The following is a 19,993-nucleotide window of genomic DNA, read 5'->3' as shown; positions in this document are numbered from 1 at the left end:
AAAATGGGCTAAAGGGAAGTGGGGAGTTACCACTTAATGGGTAGAATTTGTTTGGATAATAAGAAGTTCTAGATAGTGATGGTTGCACAACAGTGTGAATGTTGTTATTGTCACTGAACTGTAAAACCTAAAAATGGTTAAAATAGTAAATTTTATGTTGCATACATTTTAAAATATAAAATAAGGCAAGGGGTGCCTGGATGGCTCAGTCAGTTAAGCATCTGACTTTTGATTTTGGCTCAGGTCATGACCTCACAGTTTGTGGATTCAAGCCCCTTGTCAGTCGGGCTCTGTGCTGACAACATGGATCCTGCTTCAGATTCTCTCTTTGCCCCTCCCCTGTTCGCGCTCTCTCACACACACAAAAAAACAAACATGAAAAAAAATGTAAAAATATATATACATAAAATGTGGCTTAGGGCACCTGGGGGAGGGGCAGAGAGACACAGAATCCCAAGTGAGCTCCAGGCTCTGAGCTGTCAGCACAGAGCCTGATGAGGGGCTGGAACTCACAAACCAGGAGATCATGTGACTTGAAGTTGGACGCTTAACCCACCCAGGGGAAGCCTGGGCAATGCTAATATAGCTATCTCCTTTAAGTACCAGGAGAAAAATATTCCATTTCACACCTCAAGCCTGACTTTACACTGTAAATTTAGTCTGCCCTCAAATAGTCTTCATTCACATGTAACTAATCAGCATCTAAATATAAGAATACCTACAGAAACACAAGTTGTACACACAAAAGCATAAACTAAATCAAAAGTACATGCCAATACCACCAAAATGGTTTTATTTTTGTCACTGACAACATGCATAACACTGCCAATTGTAACATTATAATTTGTTTTGATTTCGTTAAATAGTACTTAAGTATGCATTAAAAATATATGTTTACATTTAAGTGTAACACATTAAAGTTCTTTGTAAACATACTCAATATATTTTCCTGCTTTGTTTCATACATAAATAACTTAATCTACAAAATCATAAATAAAACTATTAACTCTTGTGGCCTAAGGGTATATACAAATTTTGGAGCCTGACAAATGTGTTCTCTTTATGATTCTGTAAGTAACAACATGCAATATATGCAGTGTTTATTAACAAATAAATGATTTAGCATCACAAGTCGTTATTGTCTCCCAACCAGGTTCTGCCAATAGACCTTCCAGTGCCCTTGGTAAAGAGGTTATCCACTTTCAAAGTCAAAATAATTAAAAGATGAGATTTTTACAACAGTACAGAAGGTCGCCACTTAGATACTACTAAGCCTTACTTTGTCTGAAGAAAAAAGCTGCTAAAGAGTAAATGCTTGTACTATCATTTAAAAGAATGCTAACAAAACCTAAAATAAGATCAGATTAAAATATTAGTCTTGGGGAAAATATTCCATTGAGATTCTGTTACAGGAGCAGAATTAACACTATTGTAAATTTCCCAAAATTTATTTTGAACCATCACTTTGATTCATTAAAACTTTCAGGGAAAAAATAATGACACAAAAAAGTGACCTTAGAAAGTTGATACTTACAATTCCTGATATAGAACATTTGATTATTTACTTTTTGTTTAATGACTGCAAATATGTATTCCTTCAGAAAATATCATATTTGTTGAAAGATACTTCCTCTTTAGTGATTTATTAGATAACCACTCAAATTATTTTTCTGTAATAAAATTAAAGAATTTTGCCTGTTGGAAATGTTTCACTATGCTTTATTTTTCTAGGCCATCATGTTTAGAGTATAAAACTTAGAAAAAAAATATTATCAATTAATATTCTCATTAAATGTAAATAATCCAAATGACAAATAAAACTAAGCACTGCCATTACTTTTAAAATCTAAGTTTCTAAGTTTTATTTTTCAGTCAATACAAAAACAATCTGGTTCATACTATTAACTGCCAGAAAAACTTTTGTTTAAAAAACTAAATATTCTTTGTTAAAGAGCAGATGAAAACAATGATTCCCATGCTCTTATAAGAAAGAATCTGATATACCTAAGTCTAAATCAAATCCATAAATAAGGTGGCTGAAATTCTGTCAACTTTTAACCCAGTACAACATGAATCCACGGTTATTTTGCATAAACAATTCAAAATTAAATTTTATAATGGAAATGTCAACAAGTCATAACTACTACATTACTTCTGATGGGCTCCACTGTACTTCAACCAGGCACAGCAGATGTGCACATCTGATAGACAGACTGCTTAGAAAATTAAAGCTATCAGAGCTATAAATAAGGAATACATAAATATGAACCAGCATTAGAGCTGTTAAAAAAAAGTAAGATGTGATGTAAACACATCTGATAGTTCTCTCTGTAAGCCATTTTCCACTGATTTATAAAGCTATGGTTTTATAATTCTTTTAAAAAGGAAAATGTTTCTACACTGCTGCATGCAGTAATTTCATTGTACATTCTTGACTACAATGCAATCTTCAAATCCTCTTGAAGAGCCTGACATATCTCATCAGGGTTTCTCCAGAAAGTCAGCTTGTCGCATTTTCAGCAGCCTAGAACAAGAAAGTAAGTTTCATTATAATAAAATCATGGAAAGGACACCACAGAGATATATTTGTCAATACTGTACTGTCATTAACAAACAAATTCCTCCCCCACATATACCAAGCCACTTGCACCAGGATAATGCAGTGTTTTTCACTTTTTGCAGTACATTAGAACTACCTTTTGAACTGACTGCTAGGCTAACAGTGGAAAATTGTTATACCATCTTAATGCAGTTAACGTAAAAATAAAAATATTCTGCTACTTGAAAAACTGACCCACAGCAGACCTTGTCCACACACTGTATCCACCTTATCCAGTCTTTATTGGTTTATGTGTTTCTGCATGTTTCATTTTAGTGTGAAAAGGGGATTAAGAATGAAAAAGACCTTTCTGTTACAGGGCAGAGAAAAAAAGGGCAAAAGGAATACTGAACACATGGCTAATCCTGCTTCACCTATTCCACCAACTAGTATACTTTCCCCGATTATTCTGCAGGAATTTCCAGACACTATATTATTATCAGTAAATGATTTGATACAGATTTCTAAAAGATAAAAATTTAAACAAGTAATTTCTTAATTCCAAATATGAAAATGATTTTAAACAAGTGTTTCAGAAATACAGGGTAAACTTGTAATTCACGTATGTTTCAACTTCATAATTAAAACTTGCTTTTATGTTTAGTCTAAGTTCGAAGGCCTTTCATGAAAATCACTTAACGTGCTGGGAAAATTGTAGTTCTCAATCTGAAACCTTCTCTCTGCAATCAACAGGACCTACCTCGTCCAGATAGTTGGCTATTCTAATTAGCCTTTCGCTTCTTTAGGTTTATCATTCACAAGGATTAGAAAACTAGTTTGAAAAACATTCCCCTTATTCTAAAAGATTTCCTACTTCTTTCTACCTTTATAGGTTCTTATATTAGATTTAGCTACATACCTTTAGGCACTTTGTCTTCTTCCTAACCCACATTTTAGTATCATCTACTTCAAGGAAGACTTGAATAATATAGACAACTACAGAAATTTTTAAAAATTAAAGTACCTTTAACTTTTTGTCCAGCCACATTCCATTTTCGTACGAATTTTAGAGATTCTCCTCCAAGATACAGACATTGAAATAAGTATTTTCACCTAAACTAAGCAAACCATTAACCCTGTACAGCATTCCCATTACATGAATGTAGCACTACTCTGTTTGAAAGGACAGTAATGGCATCCTAGAGAACTAGTTACCAGATTGTCATTAGAGACTCCAAAATCTCATAAGCATTGGCCCTGGGGAAAAACCAACCTTAACAAGTCTTGTCTTTCACACTTCCCTTTCCTGTGTACATTTATTCCCTCCTTTGGGAGTATGGGTGGGGACACAAGACTTATTGAATCCCTCATTTCTCTCCCAGCTGTCTCCAATGTCCTCATGCTGTACAAGACGTTCATACAGTGAGGAGACACGTCGGTCACCCTAAGATATCATCATACAGGACAGCTGCAAGAGAAAGGGCAAGGCTTATTCTGCATAGGAATGCATCAACAGTACAATTCAAGGCCCCTTGGCACTAAAAGTAGAAGATACAGGAAAGTAGGTTTTGCCCAGAATTTCTGAAATCACAATGTGTGAATGATTACTTACACATAAATACTAGCTCTAAGGAGACAATACCAAAATTCAGTGTTGATAGATCATTCATAAAAATAAAGTCTATTTTTTAAAAACTGCACCTAATGTCCTATCTATGCTGTGAGAGATACATATAATGTGACATATCTATTGATGCTTAAGAAACTGACCTAATTGTGTTACACACAACCAGTTACTTTTACTATAAATGACTTAAACATTATCAATATACAAATGTATGAGAAAGAAAGGCAAAATAATTAATGAAGAATGGTTGCAATTTTCTACAGTTAACTAAAGAACAAAGGAAAAACTGGATGTTTCAGACCAACAGTTCCTTGCAACATTTCAGGATGTCCTCAATTTATATTTTACACATTCTAAAATAGAATTAAGTACCACACAATTATATTCTAATCACCAGGATTTCAAGGTAAAGGCAGTAAAACACAATAGGAACAGTTTTTCCTTACCCTATTTTTAGTTCTGAAAGAAAAAGTATGAGAGAAATTAATTACTAGCAACCACCCAAAAAGGGGAAAACAACCATACATTTAAAAAGTCTATAAAGATGGGGCGCCTGGGCGGCTCAGTCGGTTGAGCGTCCGACTTTGGCTCAGATCATGATCTCAGAGCTCATGAGTTCAAGCCCCACGTCAGGCTCTGTGCTGAAAGCTTGGAGCCTGGAGCCTGTTTCAGATTCTGTGTCTCCCTCTCTCTGCCCCTCCCCAACTCATGCTCTGTCTCTGTCAAATATAAACAAACATTAAAAAAAAAATTTAAAAAGTCTGTAAAGAGTAAAGAGTGGTCAAGGAAAGACAGGTGTGGTTCACATTATTTTTAAAGTAGCATACCATCTAGAATGGTATTTGCCAAATATCACTGGTTATCTTGTGGGTGGTTCTGAAGGACTTGTTTCCTTCTTTAATACAAATTATATACAGATTTCAAAAATGCCTTTAAAGAAAACATGAAAAAGTTCTAATTAACAATTTTCTTCTTTGCTACAAACTTTTCAGGATTCTCTGCCCGGTTTTTTTTTTTTTTTTTTAAATATTTATTTTGGGGGGGGGGGGGGGAGGGAGGGAGGGAGGGAGCATGTGCCTGCAAACAGGAAGGGGAAGAGAGAGACAGGGAGAGCCAGAATCCTAAGTAGATTCTGCATGGTCAGTGTGGGGCCAATGCAAGGCTCGAACTCATGAACTGTGAGATCATGATCTGAACTGAAATCAAGAGTTGGACACTTAACCAACTGAGCCACCCAGTGCCCCAAGTCTGAATAGATTTTATAATTATTTAAAAACCTGACTAAAAGAACTTAGTAATCTTACATGCACAGTTAACAAAAGGTTCACATTCAGAATACTTAAGGAAAGACTACCAGTAAAAAAGGGAAAATAAGCCAGAAAAAATGGGCAAGCAACTTGAAAAGGTTATCTTGCAAAAGAAAATGGCCAAAAATATGTAAGAACATTCAACCTCACTGGTATTAGAAGAAATGCAAATAAAACTATATAAGAAACCTACACATACCCAGCAAAAATGACTAAAATTAAAAACACTCCCAATATTAAGTATTGACAAAGACGTGGAGCAAGGAAGGGAAATTCGTATGCTGCTGCTGTAAACAGAAATTAGCACAACTACTTTAGAAGAGTTTAGCATTATCTATTCAAGTTGAAGATAAACATAACCTAACAACCAAGCAACTTTATTTCTAGAATGCACACCCAAAGGAAATGCATGCATATATGCATCACGAGACATGGACAACTATACTCATAGCAGCATATTCCTAATAGCCTCACACTGGAAGCAATCGAATATCCACACAAGGTAGAAAGGATAAATAAATAGTAGTATATTTGTGTAATGAAGCATGATTATTCCAGTGGAAAGGACTGTGTTACAGCTACACACAACATAAATGACCCTCACATGATCCCACTCATAAGTGGAATCCAAAAAAATAAAAACAAAATCAGAATCAGACCTATAAAAAGTGAACAAACTGATGGTTGCAGAAGGGAGCAGGGAGGCAGATGGGCACAACGCGTGAGGGGAGAGGGAGAGACAGGCTTCCAGTTACAGAATGAATAAGTCACAGGAATAAAAGGCGAGGCATAAAGAAATATAGTGATGTCATGGGACAGATGGCAGCTTTTGGTGAACACATAATGTACAAATCTGTCAGGTCACTAAGTTGTACACCTGAAATTAATGTAACATTGTATGTCAACTATACTCAAAAAAACCAAAACACAAAAACTCTCTCAAACATGTTAAATGGGGGCGCCTTGGTGGCTCAGTCAGTTAAGCCTCTGACTTCAGCGTGGGTACTGATCTCGTGGTGCGTGGAGTTCAAGCCCCGTGTAGGGCTCTGTGTTGACAGCTCAGAGTCTGGGTAGAGCCTGCTTCAGATTCTGTGTCTCCCTCTCTGTGCCCCTCCCCTGCTCATGCTCATGCTCTGTCTCTCTCTCAAAAATAAAGATTAAAAAAGATCATAATGTTAAATGAAGAACTAGGTAAAGATTGTGCTCTAAGATTCTCTTTATATCAAGCTCGAAAATTTTATAAAATTAGCCTGCAGTGTTTAAAGACCCATGTTAGACAGTAAAACTGTTCAAAGAAAGTATCTACCATAAAAGTCAGGACAGTAGCTACTGGAAGGGGAACAGGACACGTTAGTGATGGGGGAGCTCCCAGGAACTTCTGGGTGCTGGCAGTGAGAACTGTATAGATAGTCTCTTTATGATAAATTTTTGCTCTGTGAATATGCTCTGTTTACCTTTTTGTGTTAGTTTCCTTCCTAAAGAACCCTAGCCTTCTTTCATTTTGTCCCGGTTGCTTTCAGTCAGGCTGGCAGTGTTCTGTGCACAGACAGTTGACTGCACCTAGGAGTCATGCACATAATCTCCTTACCAAATCCACACCCTGGGCCTTCTCTCCAGAGCATGCTCTGGGGTAAGGCTGATAATTTTCCAAATCAAGTGGTGGTTCCTTCTGACTTACCAGTTCCTTCCTTGATTTCTTATTCCTCTTATATTTTATTTTTCAGTAGCAAAAGAAAAATCAGACTGCACTTTCCAAGCTTTGCTAGGAAATTTCCTCTGCTAGCTATCCAAGTTCATCACTTACAAGTTTTATTTTTCTTCCAATAGTAAAACATAATTGAGCCAAGTGCTCTGTCACTCTATAGCAAGGACAACCTTCCCTCCAGAGTTCAATAATATGATCCTCATGAGGTCTCACCAGAAGCCCCTTTAATGTCCATTATTTCCAGCAGCATTCTGTTCATAATAATGTGTGTATTCTCTAAGACAAATAAAGCTTTCTGTACAGCTCTCCTCTGTTTTCTGTGCCCTCACCAGAACTGCTTTTAATGTCCACAGTTCTACCAAGTTTTTTCAAGGAAATCTGGGCTCTATTAAGTGGTGTAAAATTTTCCCACCTCAACCCATCACCCAATTCCAAAGCCACTTCCTCACTTGTAGGTGTTTATTACAACAGCACCCCACTTTCTAAAAGTGAAATCTGAGTTAGATTTCCAGAGCTGCCATCACCAGGTTCCAAAAAAACTGGGTGGCTGAAAACAACGGAGATTTATTTTCTCACAGTTCTAAAGGCTAGAAGTCCAACATCAAGGAGTCAGAAGGCTCTGGCAGAAGATCCTTCCTTGCCTCTTCCTAGCTTCTGATGGCTGCCAACAATCCTTGGCCACCACTCTCATCTCTGCCTCCACTGTCACAAGCCACTCTCCCATGTCTGTCTGTGTCTCCACATGGCACTCTTTTTGTGTATCTTGGTCCAAATTTTCCTTGTCTAATAAGAACATCGCTCATTAATCCATTATGAGCTCACCTTAATTACACCCGCTGATACACTATTTCCAAGTAAGGTCACATTCACAGGTACCGGCCTTGAACACATCTTTTTGGGCACAGACACAACTTTAGTCACAACGCAAGGAAAATTCTAAACACAGCTGGAGACTTCTGTGAGAGACAACATGGTCCACGATAGTAGCAATTTTTGTAGTTGAACATATGCTACAAAGATCCTGGTTTTCAGAATTTCTAATGGTGACAGAAGTTAGTTTAATAATATTTAACTAGGATCTTTCACATAAATTCATTAAAAAATAAAAAAGTATTTTTATTTACAATGAACTAACATACAAATCTCTAACCTTTAGTGCTTCAGTGGCCTTGCGAAGTTCCTTAATAACCGACGATAAAGCTTCTGGGTTAATTCCTTGTTCACAAAGACGTACACAAATAGACAGAGTTTCCATATCTAAGCCAGTATTCAAAATTCTTGAAATTTCCAACAGAACTGAAAAAGACATTGAGAAAACTTCAAAAAAATTACATTTCAAAATATGCACACATTACTGTTTTTAATTCATAGAATACTGCACAATATCAAAGAACTAGCACAGCATCCCTAGATTTTGAAATTGTCAAGTATACTGTCTTGCTCTTACTTAGTCCTAGAACCAAAAACAGACTTACACCACCCTCCCTCCGCATAACTGCATTTTATACTGTGATTTATATTCTACCACTCACTTAATATCTTAAGTATATGCATCATAATCAGGATTATTCTGAACATTTCCCCATTTTTTAGTAACCTTTTACAATGTAATTTAGTCACATAACATCCCATTATATGAAAACACCATACATTACTTAGCTACTCTATTTTAAGAGTTAAGTGGGTCTCATGTTTCCCCCACTGAAGTAATACTGTGATAAGCATCTGTACATACTAATTTCATTTTATTAGGATAAATTCCTAGAAGTGGAATTGTTCAGTAATGTACATATTTAAGGCTTTAAAAGTGCTTAGAAGCATCTACGATTTGACGGAATCATGTCTGTTGAAATCTAATAGTAAAAAACAAAAGTTTATTTTTTAACTTCATTTTTTATAGTTACTTCATTTTATTGTAGTTTATGAAAGTAATTGACATGAGAAACACTAGCAAAAAGCAGCACAGAATATAAATACATTGGCTTCATTAAATTTTGTTTTATGGTGGTTGTTCCCCAGAGCATGTTTAGAATTTGTTAAGTCAATGGTCAACATATTATCTATTGCTTCCTGTATTATTTTCTCTTGGCATTATATTTAGAAGGTTATTCCCCATGCAAAGATTATAGAATTATCCATCAGTATATCCTTCCATCACTTCAAAGTTTATTTCCTGCCCACCTATAAACATTTAAATATTTAACTCCGTGGAGTTCGGGTGGAAAATAGGATCTGAAATAAGTTCACTGCCTCAATACTATTTATTGAGTGACTCATGTTTTTACCATTCAATTAAGATGCCGCCTTTATCACATAGTAAATTCCCATTTACCTATGGATTTGTTGCATGTCTATCTTATTTAATTACTAACTTTTATCAGCATCTAGAAGGTTCAAGATTCTTTGTAATCTTTCATTTTTGTAAGTTTTTTTGTTCTCTCAGTGAACTTAAAAATCCTGATCAATTCCAAAAACAAACTCCAGGTGGATTCTGACTTGCATCGCATAAAAACTACGGTGTTGAATGGACAAGTTAACAATACTGAATGATCCATTAAGTCTAACTCCTTCTGAAAACTATTACACTATTCACAATGTGCATGAAATGGACCCTTTTCACCTTTTTATATCAGACATTCATTTTCATCTCCAGAATTTCAGGTTTTTTAAAAAAAATGTCTCCCATGCCTCTAATTTTTTGAACACATGGAGTACAGTTCTAAGGTCCTTATCTTGCTAATTCTAAAAACTGTGCCAATTTTGGGTCTGTTTGAACTGATTCAATTTTCTCCTATCATTGGTTGCATTTTCCTGCTTTGTATACTTAATAATTTTTTATTAGATGCTTGACATTGTAAATTTTACCTTGTTGGTTGATAAGTATTTCTGTACATATTCTTAAGTTTTGTAATGAGATGCAGTTAACTGAAAACAGTTTGAGTCATTTAAGATTTACATAGTCAGGATTAGAGCCCTGTTTAGTGCACAGCTAACTGTTCCTCATCACTGAGGAAAGATGCTCCTGAGTACTATACTCAATGCCTCGTGAATTATGAAGCTTTCCATTCTGGCTGGTAGAGAGAAGCCTTGTACAAGCATGGTGTACTGTTCCTTCTAATTCTTTTGGATGCCTTTTCTAGCTTTTTGGGTACTTTCCTCATACATATGTGCTAATCAATGCTCTTCTGAATATTTGAGGAGGACCCTTCTCCTGATCTCCTGAATCCTCTGTAAGCTCTTTCCTCTCAGGTATTCTGTCTTGCAAACTCTACCTGCCTTGGTCTCCCTGGACTCTATAACCTCCTTTTGCTAACTCAGGGGGTCCACTGAGTTCTACCTGGGTTCGCAACACCCCCCAACTGCTGGGAACTCTCTAAAGGTACCAAGAACAGGAAACTACTGGGCTCACTTCATTTACTGTGCTTAGGATCACTTTCCTTCACAGCCTGATGTCCAGTGTCTTGAAAACCATTGTTCTGTATCGGTTTTGTTGTTGTTTTCCAGGCAGGAGGGTAAATCCGGGTTATTCCTCCACCATAGCTGGAAGCTGACAGCCCTTTCCATTTCATTTCTTCAGTCTGGATATGCCAACATACCAATAATGCTCTTCAGTTGTATGTAGGCTGTAATTCATGTTATGTTGAATTTATTTCACTAACTCTATTTTGAGATTTCTAATTTCCCCTCAGAATTGCTTGTTGTTTTTAAGTTTATCTAAACTTTTTTATGTTTATTCACTTTTTGAGAGAGAGAGAGAGAGAGAGAGAGAGAGAGAGGGAGGGAGAGGGAGAGGGAGAGAGAGAGAGGGAGAGAGAGAGAGATAGAGAGACCACGAGTGTGTGCGCACGAGTGGGGAGCGGGGAGAGAGGGAGACACAGAATCTGAAGCAGGCTCAAGGTTCTGAGCTGTCTGCACAGAGCCCAACAAGAGGCTTGAACTCAAGAAGCCCTGAGATCATGAGCTGGCTGAAGTCAAATGCTTAACCAACTGAGCCACCCAGGCGCCTCTATTTAACCATTTTTGAAAGACAGAGCAGGAAAGAGTGCAAATAACGGTGGGGCGTGGGGGTGGGGGTGGGCAGAGAGAGAGGGAGAGAAAAGAATCTCAAGCAGGCTCCGTCCAGTCAGCAAGGAGCCCCAACGTGGGGCTAGATCCCATGAACTATTAGATCAAGACCTGAGCCGAGATCAAGAGTTGGGACGCTTAACCCTGAGTGACCCAGTGCCTCTGCTTGTTCTTATTTCATAGTTACATGCTTTTTTGTAACCACTTATTTCATGACTATTGTTTCTGCCTTTACCTATTTGAAGCTATATTCTTATCTTTGGCCATTTTTGAGATTTGTGTTTTCTGTTTCTTTAAGTATAAGCCAGCAGGAAAAGAGAATGCTTAAGTGTCTGCTCTCTAGAGGCTAAGTACCTCTTAGGTGAGTTCAAATGTCACCTTCATTACTTAGTAAGCAAGGTAACCTTTCTAGGTCTTTATTTTATCATTCTGTGAAAGTGGGGTAATAATACTTTACAGGATCATTGTGAGGATTACAGGACATACTCAGAACGCCGTGTCCACTGGCACCTGGTAGTGCTCAAAAAAAGAGTTACCTGTTACTACTAAACTTTCTCCCTCTTTTTCAATTTGTATGTGAGTTGTTTATGTTTTTCATCTACCTTAGGTACTTCTGTGACTTCTGGTTGGAAGCTCATCTTCCAAAGGAGATCTTTATTGATGTCCTGAATTGGAGAAGCATTCTTGGACCGGTAGTGTCACGCCAGCCCCAGCCCTCTGGATCAGACTGGTGGAAACACCCTGGCTCCAGACCCACAGGACACACGGACGGTCCTTCCCAATCCCTGGCCGTGGCAGATGGCACGTTTCTGGCCCCAGCTTCTCTCGGGCAGGGCAGCATGCTTTGTCAGGTTTCATTCCCAATCTCCTGCTGTGGTGCCCATCTGCTCTTCTCTTTGGGGAAAACCTCTCTTTCTAACCAGGAGATCTTCCTTTCTTGTTTTTAAACATTGCTGGGCTGATAATTGCATGTTAGTATTATTTCCGGTCCTTTTTATATGCTTGGAGCAGAAAGTTTCGGCAAGTGCTCAATCATCATCAATTTTGATAGTGAATCATTAATTTCTTTAATTTTTAGTTTTGATTGTTTTCACAAATTCATTCTACCTTGCTTTGGTATATTCTAAGTGATTAGTGCAGATACCCATAATATGCTCGTAATACTTATTTTTATTTTGTAGCCAGTCATCTTTAACTCTACTGAAGTTTTTCAGTTTTCAGTTGATTCTCTTGTGTTTTCTAATAGATAATTATTTTACCTACAAATAATAGTTTCACATATTTCTTAACAGTCTTTTCCTTTCCTTATCCTGCACTATCTGCTAAAACTTTCCTATTAATGCTTAAAAAAAGCAGTGAAAGCGGGTATTTCTGATTTTATTTAGAATGCTTTTAACATTCATGTTAAGGATGATGGTGATTTCATATAGCTATCCTTTGGTGTAACATTTACTGTCTTCTTTGCTAAGACTCTAAAATTAGGAAAAAAGTGTTGAGTCTTATGAATACCTTTTCAGCAAACACTGAAATAACCAGGTAGTTTTCCTTTTTACATAGCAAGAGAGTACATTATGTTGCCACACTACAGTCACAGAAGAACAATAAGCATGGAAAATCCCTACTTTTACTGTAAGCAGTTAGCAAGCCTGCTCTTTAACTTGAAGTAGAATAGATGTTACCTCATTCCTCACATTGGTCACTGTAAACATTTCCCTGAGAAATAGCAGGAAGAAAGAACAGTCAGGGCCTTGCCTTCTTGGCCTCCAGAGCAAGAATGTGCAGGTATGCTCAGGTCTCATAGGCTGCATCTCTCAACAGTGACACTGCATGACTTCTGACACTAGGCTTAAAAAGATAATATAACTTCCTCCTGGCTCTCTCTTGAGACACTCTCCCTGGCAACCCAGCCACCAACTGGGAGCAAACCCACATGTTCCAGACAACCGCCCTGCTGCAGGCCCAGCTAATAGGCAGTGTCAACTAGAAGATATGTGAGTGGGGCGCCTGGGTGGCTCAGTCGGTTGAGTGGCTGACTCTTGATTTCGGCTCAGGTCAGGATCTCACAGGTCGTGAGTTTCGAGCCCCACGTCAGGCTCTGTTCTAACAGTGCAGAGCCTGCTTCAGATTCTCTCTCTCCATCTTTCTCTGCCCCTCCCCACCGCTTGCTTGCTCTCATGCTCTCTCTCTCAAAATAAGTAAATAAACTCAAAAAAAAAAAAAAAAAAGAAGATACGTGAGTGAAGAAGCTTTGGGATGACTCTAGAATCAGCACTAACTGCAATGCACGAGAGACCCCAAATGAGAACTACCCAGACAAGACTGGCCAACGTCCAGAACTGTGAGAGACAAGTACACAGGTGTGAGCAACAAGTGTTGCTGTTTTATTTCACTAACCGTGGGATGGTTTGTTACATGACAGCAGAAAACCAGAACACATAATCTGACCCTACTCCAACTTGCCAACATTATCATCACCATCATCATCAACTGATACCGACAAATTCTCCTCTCCAGTTTTCTCTTCCTGGTAGACCCCTATCCATAAATGCTCTGCTCGCTCTTCATGCCTTTGTTCATGCTTTTCTCCTCTGCCTTTTTCTATGTAATTCCATGCTCTCTTTCAGGTCCATCTCAGTACTAGTATTTCTTTCCTTTAAGCTTGCTTATGAGATTTATGTTGATCTTTACTTCCTAACTTCATAACCTGTCGGTAATAAGTACTTCTATAGTGCCTACTGTGTAATTGGTACTTACATGTATTTTATGCCTATGTTACTGCTGTAAGTATAGTTATGAAAAAGGTAAATATGGTCCCAGTCCTCATGAAATTATGGTGTAGGTGAGATAGATATTGAAGTAATAACTGATCCTTGTTAAAAGGGAAATAGGGACAAGAAAAGCATACCTCCAAAACAAATTACAAAGACATCCTACTTAGTTGTGACAGTGTTTAGGAAAGATTTGTTCTGAAAAAGTGACAATTAAACTTAGACTTCAAGGGTGAAGACAACCTGAATAATGCAGAGGCAGGAAAAAGTGCAAAGAGAGGGAGAGTGAAGAAAACAGCTTGTGCAAAAGTTCCTGTGCTAGACAGAACTTGGTAAGTTCACAGAATAAATTCATAGATCTGAAAGGCTCTTCATGTAAAGGCAATGTAATTACAGGGGGAGCACAGGTGTAAAATATGAGAAAAGATAGACACGAACACACACTAAGGCTCTACTGAAGATTTCAAAACTTTGGCAAGATATAAAAACGGGAGTATACAAGCAGATTTTCATTTTTAAAAGACTTTGGCTGCATAGTATGGAATAGATCTTGGAAAGAGAGTCCAGTTAAGTTATTGCAATCTTGGTGATAGAATGGCAGATGGCATGAACAGGATAGAGACAAGTGGTTCAATTTGAGATGTAGGAAGAATTGAAAGGGCTTAGTAAAGAAAAGAAGGCAGGGAAGGTCAAAGAAAGAAAAAGGACTGCTAGGTTTATTTCTCCCATCAGTAATTAGACCGACAGCAAGGAATATACATTTGTTTCACTGACACTGCCGCCTTGTACACTGTGAACTCTCTTAACTCCCTTTTCTAGCTGACTACCTGATATATAACTAAGCAGCACTACAGTGAAAGATAAAGAAGTTTGTTTTTTTTTTAACACAATTGTTAAAAACCATAATTACCAGTAATAATTGGAGGCATAAAGAAAATATAGGAAAACAAAACTCAAAGTATGAAACTATCAATAAAGAGTATCTAAAATTTCAAAACGCTGAAAAGCAAAAAAGGTCACTGAGTACACTGGAGGACAGAGAGAGGGGTAGCTGAAAAGGCTGACATTAAAAAAATTTTTTTTTAATGTTTATTTATTTTGGAGAGAGAGAAAGAGACAGAGCACAAGTGGGAGTGGGCAGAGAGAGGGAGACATAGAATCTGAAACAGGCTCCAGGCTCTGAGCGGTCAGCACAGAGCCTGACGCAGGGCTCGAACTCATGGGCTGTGAGATCACGACCTGAACTGAAATCAAACACTTAACCAACTGAGCCACCCAGGCATCTGGAAAAGGCTGACATTTTAAAGAAGGAATCTGGGAGAGAATGTTAAGAATCTAAAAATGAGAGCAGGGGACTGATACAAGACCGTATACTAAATTAGGACCAGAATCGGTCAGGTTCCTTTCAGAGTGAGCCACACAGATAAACTATAAAGTCTACTTGCTTCTGAAGTATCATCAAAATGCGTTTATTTCATAATAAAAATAAAAATGTTCATAGCTGAGTTCTACAACCCTAACATCATTCAGATCCGTTAAAAGATTAAATTACTATTAGCTGACTCTAGTACTGATGGGAGAGGAGTAAAATGAGGAGAAATATACTAGAACTTGAAGGAGGGAAGTCAGATTCAAAAACTTTTGGCTCTCATGGGTGGATATAAATACAGGGAAACCCCACATTAACAGAGTTTCATATATTAATGCTACTTGGGTAGTTCAGTCTAGCCCGTTGGGCAAGCTAAAGTTTTATTTCTGGGAATGAATGTGAAGGAAGATGGGATTATAAAATGACAACATGTAAACTTGTCCAATTCAGTGTATGGTCAATTATTTATAGTGTGTCACTGTGTTTACCTTTGTGTCTCAATTATTATAGACAACATGGAAAATATAGTTTTCTGTTAACTTCGCAATAATTCAACTTCACATTTTATGTGACTGACTTAGACTCTAATTATGGCATGACATATGGCAGGGATTTTCTGTAAGTTTAGAGTTCTAATGGACATAATAGTCCCTAGCTGCCACATTTAACAAATGGTGATCCAGTGCCAACCTGGGGCCTTTCTATCTTGAGGTTTGTGGGCAAACTGTGTATAGAGGAGCAGCATTCTCAAAGTCACATAGCCTCTCTTTGAATTTTTATTTTTAAAACAATCTGTCAGGGGCACCTGGGTGGCTCAGTCAGTTGAGCATCGGACTCTTGATTTTGGCTCAGGTCAAGATCTCATGGTTTGTGGGTTCGAGCACCGTGTCAGGCCCTGCACTGACAGAGTCTGCTTGAGATTCTCTCTCTCCCTCTCCCCTGTGTGTGCGTGCTCTCTCAATAAATAGACTTTATGAGGCGCCTGGGTGGCTCAGTCGGTTAAGTGTCCAACCCTAGATTTTGGCTCAGGTCACGATCTCAGGGTTCAGGAGTTTGAGCCCCACATCGGGCTCTGTGCTGGCAGTGTGAAGCCTGCTTGGGATTCACTCTGTCTCCCTGTCTCTGCCACTCCCCAGCAGAGAGCTCTCTTTCAAAGCAAATACATAAACTTTAAAATAAACTTTAAAGAAAAAAACGTCATTTCTTCACTTTTTCACATGCTTATACTCTCAATAATCATTTTACACACACTTCTCTCAGTAAAAATCTTGATGCAACCAGTACAATCAGTTCTCATTTGTACATCGGCAATTCCACCAGCAATAAAATGTGAGTTTTCCATTCAAATGGGATTCTATGGCCATATAAATAAGGACCTGAGCATAGCTAACATAAGAAAACTAACAGGAAGTGAGGCCTCTTACTTTCCATTCGGTGAGAAAACCCACTGGCTTCCAAGCAAAGATGTAAAACAAAACCAGCATTGCCCCACTTTTTGAAAGTTCGTCTCCACTTAGCTTTTACGAAAGATCTATATTAATAGCTATTTTTGCTAACCAAAAGAAATCCAAAGAGGGTTAAAAAAAAAAAAAAAAAGGCAGAAAGTGAAAATTGTGTTCAGTGCTTGTTTGCAGCAAGCCATTAGCATGTAACCCCAGCATTTTGAGCATCACTGCCAAGCTCCTTCCCCAGGAATTACACTCAGTATCTCACCATCAAGCTGCCAGAGCTTTGAACTATTACCGGGAGCACATGTGCTTTATCTCTATTTCTTTTGTATACCTGTTAACAAGATGTGTCTTAAGTTATCAGAAAAGTCTAAGAAAGATTATTTTCTGGATTTGAGAACACTCAAAAAATTTTCCATATAAGTTAATACTAACTGCTTCTTCACTATATACCATTTCAGCTTAGGAAAAGTTTCATGGGAACACTCTGCTTTCGGAAAGCTGGGGAAACCTGTAATGTTATACACATATCACTTCTTATGTATTTAAGTCCACTTACAAAATAAAACTAATATGCTGTGGTACACTGAGAAAGAACGGGAAATAAGCTGAAAATGGTGTTAAGAACCAAATTCTACGTTTTGGAGAAACACCAAATAGATTCTTGATAAATAAAGACTTAGATGCAAAGATTCTAATAATATAAGTAGTTCTTTAAAAAGGAAGCAGCAGGGCACCTGGGTGGCTCAGTCGGTTAAGCGTCCGACTTCGGCTCAGGTCATGATCTCACAGTTCATGAGTTCGAGCCCCGTATCGGGCTCTGTGCTGACAGCCTGGAGCCTGCTTCACATTCTGTGTCTCCCTCTCTCTCTGCCCCTTCCCTGCTCATGCGGTGTCTCTCTGTCTCAAAAACAAATAAACATTAAAAAAATAAAAAGGAAGCAGCAACCTGTACAGAAAAAGCAAGAAGCCTTATTAGAAGCCCCCATAAGAAGCAGCTGAATCACTAAGTGGGGCCCTACAGTAAAGCAGACAAGGAGATACAGCGGGAAGGCTGACACTACTTAGTGAGAACTGCACACCACAGTTAGGGTTCAATAAAGATGGAGACTGATGTCAGTATCCACTGGAAAATGTCAAAAACGCAATGTTTTAACATCCATCAAACACACATAGGTGGATGCGAATAAAAAGGAGACAAAGGATTCTGCAAGTGGGATGTACACGTAACATAACATAAAAATAAAAGTAACTACTTTTTGATCGCCTTTGATACGCCTTTACCTGGTTGTCTTAAATATTCACAATAACCTCAGGAGAAAGTGCTCTCATTTTACACAGAATAAAGAAAGAAGCAGGCTCAATGATGTTTAAGTAGCTTGTCTAAACTCACCCCCAGGAGTACAAAGTGGCCGAGCCGGCAGAGAGTAGAGAGAACAGAAAGGGTAACTCCCAAGACACGTCTAGCAGTGTGCGCAGGCTTTACGCCCGCTTGCTTGCGGGCTCGAAAACAGATTAAATACACCTACAGCCTCAGACACGGGCGTCACTTGATCCAGGACGAAACAGAGCAGTTATGAAGGGGTTGACCTAACAAGCGCCTACTGAACTGCTAAGAGTCAAAGGACACAGAGGTGACCAAACACACAAGGCCACTGTCTGCAAGGGGCTTACAGACCTGCAGACTGTCCTCGCTCGGGACTATAAGGGGACTCTGCACCAGGTCCGGCTCAGAAGTGGGTGCGTGGGGCGACAACGGCTCCCGAGGCCTGCAAGGGGGGAAAGGACAAGAGGACCCGACGCAGCGAAGGGGCGTGGCGCGCGGGGAGGGGGCGGCGCGCGGCTCCCGCGCGGTAAACACGGAGCGCGTGCCGGGCTGACGTGGGGGCCCGAACGTCGTGCGCGCGACAAACTACGCAAGAACGAAGAGACAACTCCCAAAGGATGGGGCCATCAGCCCTACGGCCCTGGCGGGTCCCTTGGGAGAACCCTCAAAGATGCTGTTTGGGGCAGGAAGTGGACCTAAAGTCCTTCTGGACTCATCGTCGCCTGGGAGGCCTGGCTGCGGGAAACGGAGACAAGGTAAAGGGGGAGAAACGGGCACTCACCATCCATGGTCTCCCTCACCGCGTTCAGATTCGCCGCCGCCGCCGCCCCGGCACCGCTGCTACTCGCCATGGCGGAGGCCGAGGGAGGCGGGAAAAGGGCCTGACCCGGAACTGGAGCGCCTTCCTTTCTCCTGGGCAATCACACCGCGCGTCCCCAGCTCACGCCGGGCAGGCTCCGCCCCTCGCGCTCGTCGCCAGCGTGAGGCTGCGTTGATTTAAATTTGGAGCCTCGTTACTCAGCGCGGAATGTGAAGCGAGGAGTTGCCATTCGAATTTACTACGCGGCCTCGATGCGATTGGTTGGTTCGCGGACAGCGGTACGTCGCGATTGGCTAGCTCCCCACAAGGCCCGTGCCCTGGTTGGCCTAAGACAGCGCGGAAGCGGGGAGTTAAAGAGTCTGTGCTTGTCGTGGGAGCTGGCCTGGCCCCTCGGGAGCGCCCTGGAGTCGCCTATTGGGGGGCTTCCTTTTTACACACACCACTAGGTATGTTCTTTGTAGTCCCTGGCCTTTCCTCTTGTCTGGAATTGGAGAGATCACTTTTCCTTTCTCGGAACCCACCTGCCCACTCTCCCCGGGGTGAATGGGAGCAGCGAGGGAATAGGTGAGGAAGAGTTGGGGGGGGGGGGGGAGGACGCCAAAGTATGATCGTGTAGGGTTGGGGGGTGACACTGGCTTGAGTGTCCACCCTGCTCCTCACCCAACGAAACCAGCTGCTTCAGCCTTCCAAGAAGTGGATTCTTTATCCACGGTCGTATCCCCCGATGACTGAAAGCAATGCAGTCTCGCCTTCTATCCTGGAAGTCAGCGAAAGGAGGATGTTTGAGGAGAGGCAACCAAAGGCGGTTAATTTCTTAGCCCTCATCAGTCATACTTATTTGATTGGTGCTAATGTGGCGGAAAGGCACCCGTGCACAGGCTTCCTCGTCTCATATTTGCTTGTTGTAAATAACTGTTGTTTAGTAACTGCAGTTTAATAGGCAATTGCTGGGATATCCGAAGGTTGTTCAAAATGCTTCGAGATGTGAAATAAAGAAACCATAGGTGTAAGTCCTTTA

General features: G+C 39.7%; 2 protein-coding genes across 4 annotated transcripts in view; one reads left to right on the top strand and one right to left on the bottom strand.

Moving 5' to 3' along the window:
- Nucleotides 1-766: 766 nt before the first annotated feature.
- On the bottom strand, nucleotides 767-19,235 carry MZT1 (mitotic spindle organizing protein 1). 2 transcript variants are annotated; one of them, XR_009248383.1, is made up of 4 exons: nucleotides 18,937-19,235; nucleotides 8,329-8,474; nucleotides 3,813-4,007; nucleotides 767-2,524 (listed from the first exon to the last, which is right to left on the bottom strand). XR_009248383.1 is itself a non-coding variant. In XM_058683156.1 (3 exons), exons 1-3 carry the CDS (start codon nucleotides 19,004-19,006, stop codon nucleotides 2,501-2,503), a joined length of 240 nt encoding a protein of 79 aa, XP_058539139.1. In that variant the 5' UTR covers nucleotides 19,007-19,200; the 3' UTR covers nucleotides 767-2,500. The 2 variants fall into 2 exon arrangements, 1 of the variants encoding a protein (XP_058539139.1); XM_058683156.1 differs by lacking the exon at nucleotides 3,813-4,007 and having other exon boundaries at nucleotides 18,937-19,200.
- Nucleotides 18,701-19,993, top strand: part of BORA (BORA aurora kinase A activator) — a 28,973-nt gene continuing 27,680 nt past the window's right edge. For both annotated transcript variants that reach the window (XM_058683141.1, XM_058683132.1), the window contains exon 1: nucleotides 18,701-18,910. In XM_058683141.1, the coding sequence (XP_058539124.1) occupies nucleotides 18,773-18,910 (138 nt within the window). In that variant the 5' untranslated portion in view covers nucleotides 18,701-18,772. The remainder of the gene's footprint in view (nucleotides 18,911-19,993) is intronic.

This window comes from Neofelis nebulosa, chromosome 1 (assembly GCF_028018385.1).
Source record: "Neofelis nebulosa isolate mNeoNeb1 chromosome 1, mNeoNeb1.pri, whole genome shotgun sequence".
Classification (NCBI taxonomy): Eukaryota; Metazoa; Chordata; class Mammalia; order Carnivora; family Felidae; genus Neofelis; species Neofelis nebulosa.
Note: the sequence above shows the minus strand (reverse complement) of the source record. Positions and strands in the feature narration are given on the sequence as shown.